The sequence below is a fragment of the Musca autumnalis genome, unplaced genomic scaffold (genome assembly GCF_047663935.1).
Source record: "Musca autumnalis isolate F117 unplaced genomic scaffold, ASM4766393v1 scaffold_185, whole genome shotgun sequence".
NCBI lineage: Eukaryota > Metazoa > Arthropoda > Insecta > Diptera > Muscidae > Musca > Musca autumnalis.
The window spans coordinates 100,644-121,811 of record NW_027411739.1 but is presented as its reverse complement, the minus strand read 5'-3'; the positions used below and the strand labels follow the sequence as shown (position 1 = coordinate 121,811).

Genomic DNA, 21,168 nt, shown 5'->3' with positions numbered 1-21,168 from the left:
ATTACCATCCGAATATTCTAAGTTTAATTCGGTTATATCGAGCATATCATGAATGCCATTATTTCCTTCAATGTCGGAACATTTGTTCAAAGCTTTTCGAAACACCATTTTGATAGGCAATTTTAAAAGTAACTATCAATACCATTGGATTCCTATCTCATATAAGTTTTGACAGAACACACAGGGCTACAAATTTCAAGGAGAGGCTAGAGAGTTCTCTGCTATTGCAAAGACTTTTTGTGATGTCTCAAATGCTCAGGAAATTACTGCAGAAATACTTAATTTTTTTTTTTTTAATTTTGCCTGAAGATAATTTTAATATTAATTTTTAATCAATTGAGTTAAACTTTATGATCGCAAATTTGCTTGATGTTATCATGTTAAAATCTCGAATTCATGACCTATAGAGATTAAGACGGTAATACTTATAATTGCTCCACGCTCTGGAACTTATTTCAATACACCTCTCGGAATGAAATTTGTATTGCAGTGTAACATTTAACCAAGCCAAGAGGAATAGTGTTCCAGAAATTTTCGGTGTAAGGATCTGCAAATCTTTGTAAGGAACTTATCTAGTCGTAGAAAAAATATAATCTTCAATTCAGAGTTTAAAGGTTTCTTTGACCTGCAAAAATATTCAGGGCAATCATGAATATTTCCCTCGGAATTTTCCACACGTTAAATATTTTAAAAAAGTGAAATTCTTTCAAAAACTTTGAAAACCCCTATAATCACTTTATTATGGAATATTTACGCCGAATTGGCAAAAATATTTTCTTTTTGGACATAAATATAGAAATGAAAAATTGCGAAATTGGGAAAAAATTCCGCACGAAATTTTTATTTATTGTCTGATTGTTGCAAAATCCATGGTTAGAGGCTCTGTGTGTCCTATAAATAATTTTATTTAAACTTCCACATTTGTATATGAATTATTAATATATTCCTCCTTCTTAATTTTGTACTTTTTATACCTTTAAAAATTCGCCAACATATTGGAAACATATTGAATTTGGTCGCTTAGCAATGCCATTTTCATAAGCCGTAAATGTGAGCATAAGTTTATGGCGGCCCTCAGGCATAAGTGGAGCATCATTTATTAAGTTCATCGAATACGGAATGTAATGATATGTCAGCTGAGAACACAAAAACAAAAGTTATTGTATTCTCCAAAGAGATTTAAAATCTTTCAATACTTACTCCCCTATGATTAACACATAACCGTTCTTCGGTTGGTATGTATTTCGACCAAACCTGATACCAAATTAAATCTTCTTTGTATTGATCTCGACAAAAATCGTTCGACAACAGGTTGTAGATGGTTGGCTGCCAATTGCCACGTTCGTATTTGAAAACTTCACAGCGTAACTAGTCGTCGTCGGCAAAAACATTTAATCTTATTGAACTTAGATTTTTTTGGCAGAAAGGTGGTCTACTCACTTCAATACGATCCTCTGGTTGCACATCCCAAACAATGGTCGCGTTACCCGATAAATAAATATTTCCATCCGAATATTCTATGTTGAATTCGGTTAGATCGAACAAATCACGAATGCCATTATTTCCCGGAATGTCGGAACATTTGTCAAACAAATTTTCATTTGCGAAAAAGAACTGATAGAGTCTAGCGTGATTTAAAGGGATAATATAAAGTAGACAAAATACGTTCAAAACTTTTCGAAACACCATTTTGATAGGCAATTTTTAAAGTAAGTATCAATACCATTGGATTGTGATTTAGTATAAGTATGTACAGTACACACAGGGCTACAAACTTCATGAAAAGGGTGGAGAGTTCTCGGCTATTGCAAAGAACTTTTGTGATGTCTTAACTGCTCAGGGAACTACAGCTAAAATACATATTTGATGTTAGCATGTCAGAAATTTGAATTCATAAACATCTGAGTACAAGACAGGCATGCGAATAATTGATCCACACTCTGGAACTTATTTCAATACACCTTTCGGTATGAAATTTGTATTGCAGTGTAACATTTAACCAAGCCCAGAGGAATAATGTTGTCAACACTCTAATTAACTAAGTAATTAGATAATTCAATTTGCCGGATATTGTAAACGAAGAACATAACTGACAATTTAATAAGCATTTGTTTTACAATGTGTCATTAATATCACTGTATGTAGTGTTTTATATTCTGACACAGAAGATCGATGGAAGATCAAAGATAAGATGACACGTGTGTCGGCGTTTTTCTCTATCACTTGCCCGTTCGCGGTTATGGGACCCCAAAGATTTTAAGCTTTGATGTCAAATGGGATAATTTTGTTAGGCTCAGTCTCTTCTAAACTGCTAAAAATTTTGTTTTACTCCCGCAGGCAAAGTTGTAATTTTTGCCTTAGAGAACAAAAAATGTGAACACATAATTTCCATCAAACTGCACCCTAAAGATCAAAACCTTGAAGGTAAAATTTCTTTCACACATTTTTCCTGGGGTTTGGTTTGACAGATCGGTTTGATCAAAATTCATCCAAACAACCAATTAGAAAAATGTACCTTAGATATATAGAAGGATGAATATTGAAAAAAGACTGTGTCCCGAGGCATTTGGGGTTAAAAATATTGAAAAAAAATAAAATTTTTAGAAACGGAATAAGTAAAACAAAATGTCCTTTGACGAGGTCCGAAAATCAAAATAAAATATTTTACATATTTATATGCAAGGTGCAAAAAGTCATAACCGTGCCGTGTCCCCAATCGTATCGTGTTCAAAAAACGCTGATATTCATTAATTTATCAAAATCTATATATATAAAAAAGAATGATGTTAGTTACTACGCTTATAACTCAAGAATTTTGATTTGATTTTGACAATTCGCACCAATTCGGAATGGTCTCATGGCAGAAAATGATAAAACCTAAAAATCGCGAAAATTTGCAAAAATATTTTTTCAAAAAAGTCAATTTTTCCACAAATTTATATCGAGGTTTGCGTTTGGAATATACTTTGACACTTATTTGGACAGTTTTTGGCGAAAATTGTATGTGCACCAACTGTGAGGGTCCATTGTACGCCTCTGTTTTTTTTTTTTGAAAGTTGTATAGAATTTTTTATTCACAATTAAATCGATTTTCATTTATTTTCAAGCGTCATTTTAGGAAATTAACAGCGAAAAATGGTTAAAAGGAGAGGGCTTAGCTTAGAGTTTGTAAAGATTACTGGTGGTTTTGGTCAGATTCCGATTGAAAAGATGAAGATGGTAACGCCGAAAGTGGTTTCCACAGTTTTGAGGAAAAAGGTACAAATCCACAAAATTGGTGGGTTATTTGAAAAATCAAGAGCCCCGAGGTAATTTCATGGGAACTGAGGTTGTGGCATTTTTTTTGTGGTATACTTTTAAACTGTTAGTAAAAACATCTTCGAAAAATGAACTTCCGATTTATGCGGTATAAAATTTAAGCTGTATCAGATATATATTGATACTGTTTAGATCCTGTCATGATACTAAAAAATGATGTCTCCACTGAAAAGGAGTATGAATTCAATCAGTTTAGTTCCCGCAGAACTGGAAGGCAATTATAAATGGGCAAATACATACATATGTACACTAGGGCTATAACCAAAAAACACCACGCCAGTACCATGTGCGGAATATTGCCTTGATAACGAAAACGCGTGTTTTAGTTCGATTCGGTGAAAAAAGGTTCCGCACCGACTGCGATTACACAAGCGCTTTTGATATTTGTTCTGTTTAAAAATTTAAATTTGCTTTGTTTGAATAAACATTTATAGCAAACAAATACGATTCTCACAGACAAAGTCCTTAAAATCAGTCTGTAACTTTCTCGTATTCGTTGCAAATGACCACATATTCTCTTGTCCGATAGGTACGATAAATATAAACATAAAATTCGCGGTTTTATAAATAAAAACAAAAAAATTCAATATTGTCGAAGGTGCATAAAATGCTCTGAAATATCGCGATATGATAACAAATTGGTCAAGAATGGTTGGACATTGATTTTAAATTACATTAAAACTATTAATAAATTATTACGAAAAGGGTATATGTCAGTATAACAAATAAAATTAAATAATGCATTACTGAACTTCAATGCATTTGGTGCGGAATCTTTTTTCGCGATAGAGAAAAAATTACACCGTATTTCATGGTAGTTTTTCATGCTCTACACGGCTATGCGGTGGTATTTTTGATATTTGCAAAAATTGCTAAAAAGTTATAACCCTAATGTACACTGGTACTGTTGGTACACTGTATGTATGTACATCGAAAAAGGATGATATTCAAAAGTGGAAAGAAAAAAAATAGGAAATCTGAGGTACTGGAGATTTTTTTGGACAATTATCTGAAAAATATCCTTTATCGGGCGACATAAGTAGGTAAATACTTATTAAACGTTAATTGTAATATAATTGTTCCACAAACATCCCAGGCGGTACAAGGGATTCATTATTAGCTCAATGATATGGGACCTACTATTTATCGCCGAGTCCGAAAGGCGTGTCCTAAAACACCATTTGAAGGGTATTTTGCCTCCGTTGAAAATTTGATGTTGCCTAGCCGGGGAATCGAACCCACGACATTCTGCGTGCAAGGCGGGTGTGCATACCATTTCACCACGGTGGTTAATTAGGTTGTGATATTAATTTGACTATGTTATTTACCTCGAAATTAAATATAGGGTGACCAAGTAATCAACAACAGTCACATGTTAGTGTGACAAGACTTCAAGCATCCGAAACACACAAAGAACGACTACTAATAGAATAGCGCTGCTGACAAGGATCAATGTACCAAGTACTGGATTGCCGCATTTGTCCGTGTTACCAGAGTCATTGCATCTAATTCCGAACTTGCAATGCAAGTAGAATTCGGAATATCACTTTTAACAGAGAAGTCAGAAAAAAGCAGACGAAGGTGGTTACCTGATAACGATCGGATCCCTCTGCTCAAAATAGGTTAATTGATTAAAACGCAAATTTAAATAAGCACTATATTCAGCATTAAATTCTAATTCCTACGATCTCATTCCTTCCTTCGTAATCAATTGCTTGAGTGAAATATCGTGTTCAGCGGTGAAAACAAGAATTGCAGAAAACCATCGATTATGAAACGAATAGGGGCGGGCGTTCTACCAAATATTTTTATTTACATCGCAAAACGTGTTAATTGCTTAAAAAATATGTCTTAGTCCCGATTTATAGTTTCCTAATTTTTTCGTGGCTATTGTCAGTTTATAGGAGAGAGAGAGAGAGTCGAGGAAAATAGAAACACTTTGCCTCTCAGTACCTTCTCTCTTCGTCAAACTGACAATTGTCGAAAGTACAATTGTCTAATGCAGCATCCGGCAAAAAGGGGCACACGTGCCCTTGATGAGAATAACAGAACAACCACCACTCAGTCTTCGTTCAGAAGTCAGTGAAGAAGGTTCAGCTGTCGCTTGTTTCAATGATTTCTAGTTTTAGCAATGCATTAACGCACACGCTGTTTGTGGAGAGAGCGAGAGAGAGATGTATTCGTGAGACCGCAAACAATGCGTTTATGTTAGTGCCGATACCTGGTCTAATGTGTATCTGCTTCAAAGATCGTCCTAAACAGTTCAAAACAAAGAAATATTTGCCATTGAACAAGGTGATAGCAATAATAGTTTAAACCAAAGCCATCAAGTTCTGTACCTAACAAACTGCCAGACGAAGTTCGCCGAGTCCCCTAGTATTATACAAATAAAGTACGCCGAGTTATTCTAGAAGAATGAACCAAGTCAATTTTGATTTCATAAATATAATTTTATTTTTGTTTGTTTTTCAAAATAGTCTGGCTTAATCCCATTGTTGTTGTTTTATTATTTTAAAACAACTAATTTATTAGTGGAAAAATGTTGGCATTGTTCGCCAAGGCGAACAAGCTACCAACTACATTTTTGTTATGTGCATTCGTCGAAATTTGACGACACATAGCAGTGGGAAAAGGTTTGGCGTGTTTTGCAAACACTTTCGTCGGAGTTGTGTTAGGCTGCCAAATAAAAACTTCTCATTGAAGTTTTTTCTTTGTTCACCTTTATACTTCGAGCTGACGATTGATGTTTGGGTATAAAAAGTTTCTTGTTGAAGAAGTTATTGGAAAATAACTTCGGTGGAGAATATCCACAAACAAGAAACAAGGGAACTGATGAGATCCAGTGGCGTGGATCGAAACTAGTCTTCCTTGCCTTACCCCTTGGCGAATAATGCCAACCTTTTTCCACTAATAAATTAGTTGTTTTAAAATAAAACAACAACAATAGGATTAAGCCAGACTATTTTGAAAAACAAAATTGTATTAGCTATTCCAATAAAAAACGACGCCACCAATGTTCGATTTGAGAAATACTGGCACCGTTTGTATGGTTGGCTGCGACAAGCTACCAACTACATTTTTATACCCTACACCACTATGTGGGGAGGGTATTATAAGTTGGTTTTGGCCAAAAAGTTTTTAACGCATCGAAATAATGGTCGTAGACCCATACTTATATATACCAAAATGAATGTCTCGACGAGCTGAGTCGATCTGGCTATGTGTGTCCGTCCGTCCGTCTGTCTTTCCATCTAAACCTTGTAATCACGCTACAGGTCGCAATTTTGATCGGATCGTTACGAAATTTTGGATTTTGATGGGGGTCCCGGAGGGGAAGAAGCCTATTGATTTTGGTGATGGTCGGATAATATTAAGGTGTCGGAAAGGGCAAAAAACTTAGGTGGATAAAAAGACAAAGTTTTTTTCCAAAGCGAATATCTCAGCTTTTATATGGGGTGTACCAAAAGCAAAACCTGACAATGAAAGTAGAAAATATCACCTTTCTAATGATGTAAATTTGGTGCTCGTAGGTGATCAAATAACGAAGATATCACAATACTAGTAAATAAAACCCCAATTTTCATTTTTGCGATTTTAATTATATTGACGAATATCACAGCTTTGGTTGGAAACTTTCCAAAAACAAAGCCTGACTATGAAAGTAGAAGATCCCGTCTTTACAATGATGCAAACTAGGTCGGCGTAGGTAACCAAATAACGAAGATATCGCAATAGTCGTTAATACATCCCATTTATCCTTTTTTTGGAAATCACGCTACAGGCCCCAATTTTGATCGAATCGTCACAAAATTTTGAGGGTTAATGGGGGTCTCACAGAGAAAGAAGCCTATTGATTTTGGTGATGGTCGGATAATATTTAGGGGTCGGAATGGGCAAAAAACTTATTCGGAGAAAAGTCAACATTTTATATAAAAGCCAATATCTCTTTTTATTTAAGAGGTATATCAAAAGCAAAGCCTAGCAAGGAAAGTAGAAAATATCAACTTTACAACGATCGCAATTTTGATCGGATCGTCACGACATTTTGGGGGTTAATGGGGGTCCCAAAGAGAAAGAAGCCTATTGATTTTGATGATGGTCGGATAATGTTCAGGGGTCGGAATGGGCAAACACTTATTTGGAGAAAGGTCAAGGTTTTATTTCAAAGCCAATATATCCGTTTCTTTAAGAGGCGTATCAAAAGCAAAACCTGTCGAGGAAAGTAGAAAATATCCCCTTTACAATGATGTAAAGTAGGTTGTCGTAGCTGCTCAAACAACAGAGATATCGCAATAGTCGGTAATGCATCCCATTTTCCGTTTTTTTTTTGTAATCACGCTACAGGTCGCAATTTTGATCGGATCGTCACGAATTTTTTGGGAGTTGATGCGGGTCCCACAGAGGAAGAAGCCTGTTTAGTTTGGTGATGGTCGGATAATATTCAGGAGTCGGAATAAGCGAAAAGCTTATGTGGAGAAAAGTCAACGTTTTTTTTTCTTATGCGAATATCTCCGCTTCTGGCTGGAGTATTCCAAAAGGAATACCCGTCAATGGAAGAAGAAAAGATCTCGTTTATATTGATGCAAAGTATGTTGGCGTAAGTGAGCAATTCGAGATATTGCAAAATTCAGTAATATATCCAATTTTTCCATTTTTTGTAATCACGCTACAAGTTGGAATTTTGATCGGATAGTGACGAAATTTTGGGGGTAGGTGGGGGCCCCACAGAGGAAGATGCCTATTGTGATAGTCGGATAATATTTAGGGGTCGGAATGGGGAAAAACTCATTTCGAGACAAATTCAAAGTTTTATTCTTTGTGAATATATCGGTTTCTAGTAACGGCAATGCCTGTCAATGGAAGAAGAAAATATTACCTTTACATTGGTGTAAAGCAGGTTGGCGAAGGTGGGCAAACAAGGGAGATACCGCAATAGTCGGTAATGCATCCACTTCTTCCATTTTTTGCAACTAAAATTTTGGTTGCTTATGGGGGTCCCAGAGAGAAAGAGGCATATTATGTTTGGTGGTAGTCGGATTATATTCCCTAAAATAAATATTTACCAGTGAAAAGCTTATGATCAGGGGTTGTGGTGTAGGGTATCACATGGTCGGCCCGGTCCCGACTATAGCCTTTGCTCACTTGTTGTTATGTGCATTCATCGAAATTTGACGACACATAGCAGTGGGAAAAGGTTTGGTGTGTTTCGCAAACACTTTCGTCGGAGTTGTGTTAGGCTGCCAAAGAAAAACTTCTCATTGAAGTTTTTTCTTTGTTCACCTTTATACTTCGAGCTGACGATTGATGTTTGGGTATAAAAACTTTCTTGTTGAAGAAGTTATTGAAAAATAACTTCGGTGGAGAATATCCACAAACAAGAAACAAGGGAACTGATGAGATCCAGTGGCGTGGATAGAAACTAGTCTTCCTTGCCTTACCCCTTGGCGAACAATGCCAACCTTTTTCCACTAATAAATTAGTTGTTTTAAAATAATAAAACAACAACAATGGGATTAAGCCAGACTATTTTGAAAAACAAAATTGTATTAGCTATCCCAATAAAAAACGACGCCACCAATGTTCGATATAATTTTATTTTTTATACTTATTTTTTACACTTCTTCCAGTACCTCCCCCACAAAAGTTCGGAAATGTTCGGAAAATTTGTGAGCACCATAATTCTTGAAGAGAGTAACCGATTTGGTCCATACTTTGTACATCGTAAAACTTCTACCATACTTAGATGAGGTTCCAATATGGATTCCTTCGGGTACCTCCCACACAAAATTTCGGAAAAGTTCAGTTTAGGACCTGCTCTCGAATCTCTTTGATTTTTGTTGTAGCAACTTGTATTCACTGCTCCCCATTCGACGGTACAAGTTTCGTCATGGGCAAGTCCATACTTCCTGAGAAAATGGCCCGAAAGAAGCAAAAAAAAAAAACCTATGACACCGTGTGTAGTGGTTGGAGCGCAAGATAACTCTCGAACGGATCTGCCGATTCGGTCCAAAATGTGGCATTTACAATATGTTGTGCAGGCTTAGTTTAAGTTAGAAGATAAGCCATATCGGTCCACTCCTTCAGATACCTCCCCCACAAAAGTTCAAACATGTTCGGAAAAATTGTGCGCACGATAATTTTGATGGGAGTGACCGATTTGGTCTATACTTAACGCATCCTAATATATCTACCAGATATAGATCAGGTTGTCTACTGCTTCGGGTACCTCCCACACAAAATTTTGGATACATTCGCTTTAATCATTTCGATTTTTTTTTTTTGTAATTTTTCTCTTTCGAGTCGAGCTGATTCATCAGAAGGTGTTGTAAATGAAAAAGAATGTCAGAGAAATTGTCATCACAAACCACTACACTACATGTTTCGCACTTTGGTGAGAAGCGCTTATCAGGTGTATTTTGTGCGGCAATCTGACTATGTCTCTACCCTAAATTTTTCCTTCTATATATACTGAATTTATTGCAAATTTTCAATTAGGAATTCAATACACCGGATTTTTTTAAGGCAGATGGCATTGCCAACTCTAACAATCTTATTCATTTACGAGTTTTTTGCAGGGTGGACTTTATTTCCACACAGCTGCAATTGTCTCCCACATGTAGTCACATTTAACTGTACTACTTTTTGGGATGTGTTTATTTTTAGAACGCAACAACAACAACAATTTGGTTGCAATTTTTGTTTTGGAACGTTTTGTTAAGCCAGGCTCGGCTTGCTTTATTTATGTTTACCTGTTAAGGCGATGATGATTATATGTTTTAATTTTGTTATTATACCCTCCACCATAGGATGGGGGTATATTAAGTTTGTCACTACGTTTGTAACTACTCGAAATAATCATTGTAGACCCCACAAAGTATATATATTTTTGATCAGCGTGCAATTCTACATCGATATAGCCATGTCCGTCCGTCTGTCCGTCTGTGGAAATCACTCTAGCGTCCGAACGGATTGACGTAGGTTGATGAAATTTTGGGAAAATATGTTATATTTACGTAGGACTTTTGGTATTGAAAGCGGGCTATGTAGGTCCACGCTTTCGTATAGCCCCCATACAAAATGACGCGTGACGCGTCGTCGTTTTAAGGAATTTTTAAGATATTTGGCCCATTTTACCACCGAATTGGTTGTAATTTGGTACTTTGTGTCTCCAGAGGGCAAAAAATGTTCCTACCAAAGTTGGGTTATATAGGTCCACGTTTTGGTATAGCCCCCATATAAGGCCCCATATAAAGTACGCGTCATTTTAATATATTTTGAATGTATTAGACCCATTTGACCACAGAATTGGTTGTAATTTGGTATTTTGTGTCTTCAGAGGCCAGAAAACATTCCTACCAAAGTTGGGTTATATAGGTCCACGTTTTGGTATAGTCCCCACATAAGACCCCTTATAAAGTACGCGTCATTTTAATGTATTTTGAATGTATTAGACCCATTTGACCAAAGAATCGGTTGTAACTTTGTATTTTGTGTTTCCAGAGGCTAAGAAACATTTCTACCATAAAATGTTTATATAGGTCCAAATGTTCATATAGCCCCCATAATACAATATCTCCCAATTTTCGATATTTTGAACGTTTTAGCCTCATTATCACACCGATATGGCTGAAATTTGCTATTTAGTCTTCTTTAGGCGTATAAAACTTTCCCCCAGAAATTTGTAGGTATAGGTCCACGCCATCATATAGCCCCCATAGAACGGTACCTTCCGAATTTCGGTATTTTGAAGGTTGTGGCCACATTAATCCACCGAAATGGCTGAAATTTGTGGTGGAGGGTATAAAAAGTTCGGCCCGACCGAACTTATCGCTTTTTTTACTTGTTCTCTTTCGAGACGAGCTGATTCATCAGAAGGGTTTGTAAATGATAAAGAATGTCAGAGAAATTGTTGAAGCAACTTGCATTTGCTGCCTCAATTGCGATAGTAAACGTTTTTTCAGGGGCAAGTCGATATTTCTTGAGAAAACAGCCCGAAAGTTGTAAAAAAACCGCTATGGCACCATATGTAGTGGCTGGAGAGTTCGAACCGAATACTGTGTTCGTCCACACTTATTTCTTCGAATATTAGATGAAATTCGAAGGTGGTGCTTATAGGTCCATTCCTTTCGGTACTTCCCCCACAAAAGTTCGAAAATCTTCGCTAAAATTGTACGCGCAAAATGTCATACACGTAGCAACCCATTTGGTCCTAACTTAGGATCTCTAAATATTGTCGAAACTTAGTTTATGTTCAAATTTGGGCCCTATCTGTCCAATCCTTGGGATACCACCCACACAGATGTTCAACATTTTTGTGTGGTTAAGGGTCTGGTCGAGGATCCTTTGGACATTTTTTTCCGAAGGTTTTCCTAGTGGTCCTGTTTACAGCGATATTATATTACGTAAAAAATCCATATCTATCGATATCCCCGCAAATTTTTGAGCTTTAATCCTATCCCTATTTTTGTCGGTTCATACGCCCAACATTTTGAAACCCCCGTAAATACATAAGTTTTTTTTTTGTAAAGTCACGGTGCTCTTGAAGCAAATTTAAATGGAAGGTGCTAGCACCTTCTCTATAAGATTGACCTTAATGTTATTTTCGTAGGTTTTTCCATTTTTTAGATATAGAAGTTCAAATTGGGACAATGCACTGACTGTATCGTCTCCTTATAAAACAATGTCATGAAGGGTGCACCTTAACTAACTTTAAATGAAAACGCTTACACCTGGGAAGTTTTTAAAAACAAGGAAAAATCGCTGGAGGTATTTTGAAATAAATCGCGGTGAAAATTTACATTTTTAGGTTTATTGTAGGTTTTCAGGATTTTGCTTGGAAGCGGCAAGTCGTTTCGCAATAGGACTAAAGAAAATGTTGTAGCAGTGAAAATCGTGTATAACATTTTCTTTAGTCCTATTTCTAGAGGACTTGCCGTTTCCAAGAAAAATTCTGAAAACCTACAATAAACCTTAAAATGTGATCTTTCACCGCGATTTATTTAAAAATCTCTCCTGCGATTTTTTCTTGTTTTTGGATTTCTCTCATCTATGAATATTGTTGTTTCAGAATCCGCAAAAACTTCCCAGGTGTAAGCGGGTTTCATATAAAGTTAGTTAAGGTGCACCCTTCACGATACAGTCCCAATTTGAACTTCTATATCTCAAAAATGGTAAAACCGACAAAAATAACATTAATCCCAAATGTTCACTGCTACAACATTTGCTCTAATCACATTTCGATAGGGCTTGCGGTTTCCGAGCAAAATGGTGAAAACATTATAAAGCCCTAAAAATTTGAACTCTGACCGCGATTTATTTGAAAATCAGTCCGGCGATTTTTTTTTGTTTTTTGATTTTTCTCATCTATGAACATTGTAGTTTCAGAATCTGCAAAAACTTTCCAGGTGCTAGCACCTTCCATTTAAATTTGCTTCAAGAGCACCGTGACTTTACAAAAAAAAAAAAAAAAAAAAAAAAATTATGAACCGACAAAAATAGGGATAGGATAAAGCTCAAAAATTTGCGGGGATATCGATAGATATGGATTTTTTACGTAATATAATATCGCTGTAAACAGGACCACTAGGAAAACCTTCGGAAAAAATTTCCAAAGGATCCTCGACCAGACCCTTAACCACACAAAAATGTTGAACATATGTGTGCGTGGTATCCCAAGCATTGGAGACAGTCCTAATTTGAACTTCTATATCTCAAAAATGGTAAAACCGACAAAAATAACATTAATCCCAAATGTTCACTGCTACAACATTTGCTCTAATCACATTTCGATAGGGCTTGCGGTTTCCGAGAAAAATCGTGAAAAGATAATAAAGCCCCAAGAATTTGAACTTTGACCGCGATTTTTTTGAAAATCCGTCCGCCGATTTTTTTCGTTTTTTGATTTTTCTCATCTATGAACATTGTAGTTTCAGAATCCGCAAAAACTTCCCTGGTGTAAGCACCTTTTATTTAAAATTAGTTAAGGCGCACCGTGAATGCCTAGCATTTCTAATGTGGCAGCAGAAAACATAAATATTACGGAAAATTCTTCATCTTCAATTCATTACCTTTTTAAATTCGTTATCTCTCAGAATGAAGTGGTCGCTGTTTGTGAAACCTTACCTATTGAAATAGGTTGATATTTGCACAGACTGTTCGTAAAAAAGATAGGGTACAATTTTTCTTAACAATGACAGTTCAGAAGAATCACCCTTTCTTTTGGAAAAGAGTCTATAGAAGCACCATTTCTATCAGAAAAGGTCTATAGAAGTACCCTTTTTTTAGGAATGGTCCATTGAATATAGAAGTAACCATATAGAAGTAACCTCTTTTTTCGAAGGGGTCTATAGAAGTACCCTTGGGCCTGTAGAAGCACGTTTTCCTTGGAAGGGTCTATAGAAGCACGTTTTCTTTGGAAGGGTCTATAGAAGCAGACCTTATTTCAGAAAGGTTTGTACAGAAGCAGTCTTACTTTCAGAAATGGCATGTTCTCTTCGGGAGGGTCTATAGAAGAACGTCTTCTTTGGAAGGGTCTATAGAAGCACGTTTTCTTTGGAAGGGTCCATAGAAGCAGACCTTTTTTCAGAAAGGTGTCTACAGAAGCAGTCTTACTTTCAGAAAGGGCACGTTCTCTTTGGGAGGGTCTATAGACGAACGATTTCTTTGGAAGGGTCTATAGAAGCACGTTTTCTTTGGAAGGGTCTATAGAAGCAGACCTTCTTTCAGAAAGGTGTCTACAGAAGCAGTCTTACTTTCAGAAAGGACACGTTCTCTTTGGGAGGGTCTATAGAAGAACGTTTTCTTTGGAAGGGTCTATAGAAGCAGCCTTTCTTTCAGAAAGGGCACGTTCTCTTTGAGAGGGTCTATAGAAGCACGTTTTCTTTGGAAGGGTCTATAGAAGCACGTTTTCTTTGAAACAGCCTACCTCTCTTTCAGAAAGGGTCTATAGAAGCACCCTTTCTTTCAGAATGGATTTATAGAAACACCCTTTTATTCAGAAAGGGTCTATAGAAAAACCCTTTCATTCAGAAAGGGTTTATAGAAGTAACCTCTTTTTTCGAAGTGGTCTATAGAAATACCCTTGGGCCTGTTGAAGCACGTTTTCTTTGGAAGGGTCTGTAGAAGCCCGTTTTCCTTGGAAGGGTCCATAGAAGAAGCACGTTTCCTTTGGAAGGTTCTACAGAAACACGATCTCTTTGGGAGGCTCTATAAAAGCACGTTTTCTTTTTCAGAAAGGGGTCTATAGGAGCAGCCTTTCTTTCAGAAAGGTGTCGGAAAGAGGGTCTATAGAGGCATATTTTCTTTGGAAGTGTCTATAGAAGCACATGTTCTTTGAAAAAATCTATAAAAGTACATTTTCTTTGGAAAGGTCTATTGAAGTATGTTTTCTTTGGAAGGCTCTATAGAAGCACCTTTTATTTGGAAGTGTCTATAGAAGCATGCTTTCTTTCGGAAAGGGTTTATAGAAGCAGCATTTCTTTCAGAAAGGGCACGTTCTTTTTTGGAGGGTCTATAGAAGCACGTTCTCTTTGGAAGGGTGTGTAGAATCACCCTTTCTTTGGAAGGGTCTATAGAAGTACGTTTTCTTTGGAAGGGTGTGTAGAATCACCCTTTCTTTGGAAGGGTCTATAGAAGCACAATTTCCTTCAGAAAGGGGTCTACAAAAGCACTATTTCTTTCAGAAATGGGTCTATAGAAGCACCCTTTCTTTCAAAAAGGGGCCTCTAGAAGCGTCTTTTCTTTCGGAAATTTTCTTTAGAAGTATCCTTTCTTTTAGAGAGGACTATAGAAGCACCTTTTCATTCGGAAATGACCTATAGAAGCATCCTTTCTTTCAGAAAGGGTCTATAGAAGCCCCTTTCTTTCGGAAAAGGTCTATAAAGGCGTCTATAAAGAAATTGACAAATTTGTCTGCACTTCTATGTAGATGTACCTTTTACCCAATATATGCATGTATGTAACTTAAACTATAACAATGTTTCATTTATAGAGACATCTCTGATTCTTCTTCTAGGTTTTCTTTATTAAAATTTAAAATCTCCATCCTTCCATGTACTACATCCTGCAACAAAAAGCGATTTTATAAATTTCATTTTCCATCTAATGAAAATTGACATTATCGATCTGTAAAGGCTAATTAAAAGTATGCGCTCCATTATGAACATTAAAGCGACAGACAGACAGGCCAGTGGACGGACGGACGCACATCAACTCCTACATTGTGCCCTTAGCTAAAGTGAATCCAGCAGCATCTTCAATTTTCTTGAGTACTTTTTTTCGCAATTTTGCAATACATTGTGGCCATATGATGTGTAAAATGCTTTTGCCAGGTCAGACAAACGTTTTACACATAGCGTCGTCTGGCAGTCACAACGTAAATATCAATGACTTGTAAATAACATTGACATGGATATCATGACATAACCAAGAAGATACCTGTAAATATCAGTCGACAGCACACACGCAACGCCGGCTCGCACATATTTGGCAAGACATTCCCACCTTAAGCATTTACACACGCACATACTCGTCCATATGTATGTATGTACGCAGATGTAAACATCCGCACGCATAGCTAGACATAAATGGAGATATTTTATTACACCTTATTGGCATCATTAAAAGGTTATTTTCCAGTTTTGCCAAGTATGCCAATACATAATTGTGCTCCACCCGACGACCGGCTGGCTATAGGCTATAAGGTTGGATGAATACTTGGTCCTTGGCTGCATAAGACAGCTACTCAACAGGAGAAATGCACGTAATCAAGTGTATGTACATACATATGTATGTATGTATGTTAAGTGTGAATTGGGCATGGATGAATGTAGAAAAGTGTGTGTTTTAACCACTAATAAGCCAGAGAAGAAGGAATATGGCAAATTGCGTCATTAGCCCAAAATTCGATTAATTATGGTTTGTTTTTGGTAAAGGTATGTTTGGGATCAGTTCAGAGTATAAAGTGTGGAGGAAGAGCAGGAGGAAAGGAAGGATGTAGCCATATGGCAAAAACCCGTATGTGAAATTTCAACTGAAGTTTATAGCATTAGGTCTGTAAAACCAACTTCTAGAATAGTTTTGCGTTCTCAGGGTAAACTTTAATCACATTTAAAGGGTCGCCAATGATTTGTCTTATATCCCACAATTTGCAAGTTATATCAAGAAATTTCGCCTTCTCATATTAGTCTATGCAATCAAGGAGACCAAGCGAGCGTTGACACTCGATCCTTTTGACCCTTAAAAAACCGGACAAGCCTAGATCTTCACATGCAACTTGACGGGGATAGAACTGAGAGCACTCTTAAAGACTTCCTAAGTTTTAATCGGATCGAAGCAGGTGCAGTAATGGCCTATAGGCCATTTCAGTAAGATTTCGCTCCATTTACTCTGGTTCCAAAATACTACATCTGTCAGGTCAAGATATAAATGAATATAAAGTTATGTGTTCTAAATCTTCTGGTATTGATCTAATAGAATAAAAATGGGCGGAAATGTGTACGGCTGTAGCCCTCTTGGAAAAAAATAATGTTTACTATGGCATTTATTTTTGCGAAAGTAGGCGGGAAGTTTTTTTCAAGAGATTTTAGACGTTTCCCGCATTGACGAATTTAAACATGGTGCACCATTGCACGGTTGCAGCGATATCATACGTCGGCCTCCCCAGAGCCCCCATTTCTATCTTGGAGCCACCAATTTGAAGATCCACTCTGGGGGTTTATCTTGCCCCTTGTTAGAGGATGACGTCTATCTTTTGCCAGACAAAAGTCTGCAACCGGACTTCGTAGTTTATACTACTTTACCAGCTTTAGTTGGAACTGATCGGCCAGTGCGTGATATGTTAGGCACGATAGGGAGAATGTAACACAACTATTACAATGATAGACCAGTCTAATCACCACAATCCTGCGATAGTGGCTTTCTCGCTGCTGGGACTAAGGCCTATTCACCTCTTTCGGCCTCATAAAGGTCATCTTTATTGAGAAGACTTCATAAAGGTATTATATTTTTAGGAGAGCACAAATAGGTCATCTTTCTTTACAGTACCTATGATCTTGAAGACCGCAAAGAGGCCTTCTCTCCCCTATGAAGACCTTATAAAGGCTTTCTGCATCTAGAAGACCTCATAAAGGACTTATATCTTAAAAAAAAAACCCTTATATATGTATGTCTTCAATCTCTAGAAGACCTCAGGTATAGAATGCCTAATAAGGGCTTACATTCTTTTTTTCTTTTAGAGGTCTCATAAAGGCCATCTATCTCTAGAAGAGGGTTTCTCATAATGACCTTCCGTCTCCAGAAAACCTGATAGAAGTCCTCACAAAAGTTTCTAGATATAGAAGACCTTTATTAGATATCAAGAACACCTTCAAAAAGTTCTTCTATCTATAGAAGTATTCATAAAAGTCTTCAATTTCTAAAAGACCTCTAAAAGGCTTTCTATTTCTAGAAAACCTCATAAAGGTCTTCTCTCTCTAGAAGACCTCATGAAGTCTCCTACCGCTAGGAGACCTCAGAAAGGTTTTTTTTCCCAGGAGACCTTGTAATGGTCTTCCATCACTAGAAGACCTAATAAAGGTGTCCTAGTTCTACAAGACCTCATAAAGGTCTTCTGTCTTTAGAAGACCTTATAAAGTTCTCTCTCTCTCTCTAAAAGACTTCAGAAAATTATTATCTTTAAAATAACGAGTAAAGGGTGTGTGGAAGACTTTCATATATGTCTTCTATTTCTAGAAGACCTTCATACAGGACTTCTATTTCTAGAAACCCTCATAAAGGTTTTCTATTCCTAGGAGACCTAATAAAAGTCTTCCATCTCTAGAAGACCTCATATAGGTCTTCTCTCTCTAGAAGACCTCATAACTTTATAAAATTTCGTAAGGCATTTCATCTCTAGAAGGCCTTTATGAATGCCTCATAAAGTTCTACTATCTCTAGGAGACCTTATTAAAGCTTTTTATCTCTAGAAGACCTCAAAAAGATTTTCTGTCTCTAGAAGACCTCATAAAGGTCTTTCCTCATTAGAAGACTTCATAAGAATCTTCTCTATCTACAAAACATCATAAAAGTATGCCGTCTCTAAGGGACCCCATAAATGTGTTCTATCTCTCACAGCCCTCATAAATGTCTTAAATCTCTAGAAGTCCTCAAAAAGGTCTTCAGTATCTAGAAAAACTCATAAAGGTATTTTGACACTAGGAGCCTTCCTAAAAGTCTTCAATCTCTAGAAGATCTTTGTAGGTATTCTTGCTCTACAAAACCTCAAAAAGGTCTTCTATTTTGAGAAAACTTCAGGTCTCGAAGACCTAATAAGTGTCTTTTATCGGATAAATTATCCACGTTGTCCAAATATTGTAGATACATTATCCACCTTGCCCCAGTATGGTAAAAAAATTGTCCACGTTGTCATATATTGTAGATAAATTATCCACATTGTCCTAATGTTGTAGATAAATTATCCACGTTGTCCTAATTTTGTTGATAATTTATCCACGTTTTCCTAATATGGTAGATAAATTACACTGTACAACAGAAACAATAATTACAATATAATTCGACCAGATTATGAAAGAGGACCGAAAAAAGAAGACACGTGTTAGGAAGTAACCTAAATAGGCGTGGCAAGTTCCACCCATTTCTACAGGTTTTGAAATATTCGACATCAGATTCTTGGAATCCTTGCATTTTAGGTATAAAGTGGCTTTGGCAATATTACTGACAACAATGCGGGGTATCTTTTTTTGAAAAAATTAACCCTCATGCGAGTCACTAAAGGGATGTTTGTGGTCCCTTTTTTCAAAAACGTTTAATAACTCCTTTAAAATGTGATCGTATCAGATCAAAATATTCTACAAAATTATTTGTCATAAAATTTTACTATAGGTCCCCGAATACACTAAAACACTAAATCGTCCTTAAACGACAGGAATCTGCCAAAAGTAAAATCACGTTTAAGGGTTAATGTTGTACTTTATCTAAATTTATTAAGTTTTGTACCACAAAACTTCATTCTAGATAGAAAACGTCAATAACAAAAATAATCTCCATCAAATTTCAATATAAGTCGCCAAATAAATGAAATATGTGTTTGCAATATATATCAAGAAAATATATACATCAAATTTGCCAACAAAACACCTAAATATTTTTTGAATAAATTTGTTTTTTTTTTCTTTTTTCGAGTTTATTCATGAATTAACCCTAGAAACTGACATACGTGTAATACGATCACATTTTAAAGGAGTTTTTAAACGTTTTTGAAAGAAGGGACCAAAAAGACCCCCTTAGTGACTCGCATGAGGGTTAATTTTTTCATAGGAAGATTCCCCGCATTGTTGTCAGTAATATTGCCAAAGACACTTTATACCTAAAATGCAAGGATTCCAAGGAATCTGATGTCGAATATTTCAAAATCTGTAGAAATGGGAGGAACTAGCCACGCCTATTTAGGTTACTTCCCGACGTAAACTTTCAAAACGCCGATACACGTGTCTTCTTTTTTTCGGTCCTTTTTCATAATCTGTGTGGGGTTTCTTGTAATTTTAAAAAAAGTTCGATTTTGTTGTACAGTGTTATCAAAGTTTGTCCCAATATGGAAGATAATTTATCCACGTTATCCTTTATTGTAGATATATCCATGTTTTCCTAATAAAGTAGAAAATTAATAACGTTATACTAAAATGATATATAAATAATCCACATTGTCTTTTTATGTATATAAATTATCTACCATATCTTAATATGGAAGATAAGTTGTCCACGTTGTCCTATATTATAGATAAATTATCCACAACGTCCTAAAATGTTAGATAAATTATTCACTTGTCATAATTTTTTAGATACATTATTCTAGCTCTCCGAATAAGGTAACTGAATTATTCACGCTGTCCAAATATGGTAGATGAATTATGCAAGTTGTCCTAAATTGGTAGATAAATTACTCACGTTGGTCTATATTTTTATATAAATTATCTAAGTTATCCCCAAATTGTAGATATTTATCCACGTTGTCTTAAATTGGTAGATAAATTATCCACGTTGGCATAATATGGTAGATGAGTTGCCCAATTGCCTAATATGGTAGATAAATTATCCAAGTTCCCCTAATAGGGTAGATAAATTATCCACGGTGTCATAATGTGGTAGATAAATTATCACATTGTCATAAAGTGGTAGATAAGTTATCCACGTACAAACAAGAAGTCCAAACCCCGTAGAGTGAAACAGGGAGTTCCCCAAGGTGTGGTGATATCTCCGGAACTGTTTAACCTCTACCTCTCCTGTATTCCGCCCCCTCCAGACGGCATCGAGATCGTAACGTATGCTGATGATTGCACGATCCTGGCGTCAGGTACCTTCCCTGATGGCACCTGTGAGAGACTGAACACCTATTTAACCGATCTTACCACATTTTTCCACTCGAGGAATATGCAGATTTCCGCCACAAAATATACAGCCACTCTGTTCACCACATGGACAGCGCAGTTTAGGCGAGAGTTGAATGTCATGGTAGACGGTAGCAGAATTCCGACCACAATCAGGTCATGCGCACACGCCACAGCTATCTGCGACAAACTGAAAAGCAGGAACGAGGTCTTCAAGTCCCCAGCCGGCAGCACTTGGGGTGCAGATAAAGAAACCTTGTTGACCACATGTAACGCGATAGGTCGGTCTGTGGTAAGCTATGCGGCTCCAGTTTGGTCCCCGAGATTATGTGATACGAATTGGGAAAAGATTCAAACCTGTCAGAATGCCGACCTGAGAACAGCAACAGGGTGCCTCCTCAAGTCTTCAGTGGTCCATCTACATGAAAAGGCAAAGATTCTTCCAGTAAAGCAACATAATGAGATGCGT

General features: G+C 36.6%; 1 protein-coding gene across 1 annotated transcript; it reads right to left on the bottom strand.

Annotated features, from left to right (window-relative positions):
• Positions 1-731: 731 nt before the first annotated feature.
• Positions 732-1,700, bottom strand: LOC141391876 (uncharacterized). The gene is made up of 4 exons (XM_073964565.1): positions 1,441-1,700; positions 1,201-1,368; positions 975-1,136; positions 732-891 (listed from the first exon to the last, which is right to left on the bottom strand). Exons 1-4 carry the CDS (start codon positions 1,687-1,689, stop codon positions 874-876), a joined length of 597 nt encoding a protein of 198 aa, XP_073820666.1. The 5' UTR covers positions 1,690-1,700; the 3' UTR covers positions 732-873.
• Between the last annotated feature and the right edge of the window lie 19,468 nt (positions 1,701-21,168).

What these genes read in the sequence shown, in the direction of transcription:
- LOC141391876 (XM_073964565.1), bottom strand. Translation starts at nt 1,689, where the DNA reads ATGGTGTTTCGAAAAGTTTTGAACGTATTTTGTCTACTTTATATTATC. An exon ending in AACCAGAGGATCGTATTGAA is followed by an intron (nt 1,369 to 1,440) that starts GTGAGTAGACCA and finishes GACGACGACTAG; the next exon opens with TTACGCTGTGAAGTTTTCAA. An exon ending in TATGTGTTAATCATAGGGGA is followed by an intron (nt 1,137 to 1,200) that starts GTAAGTATTGAA and finishes TTGTGTTCTCAG; the next exon opens with CTGACATATCATTACATTCC.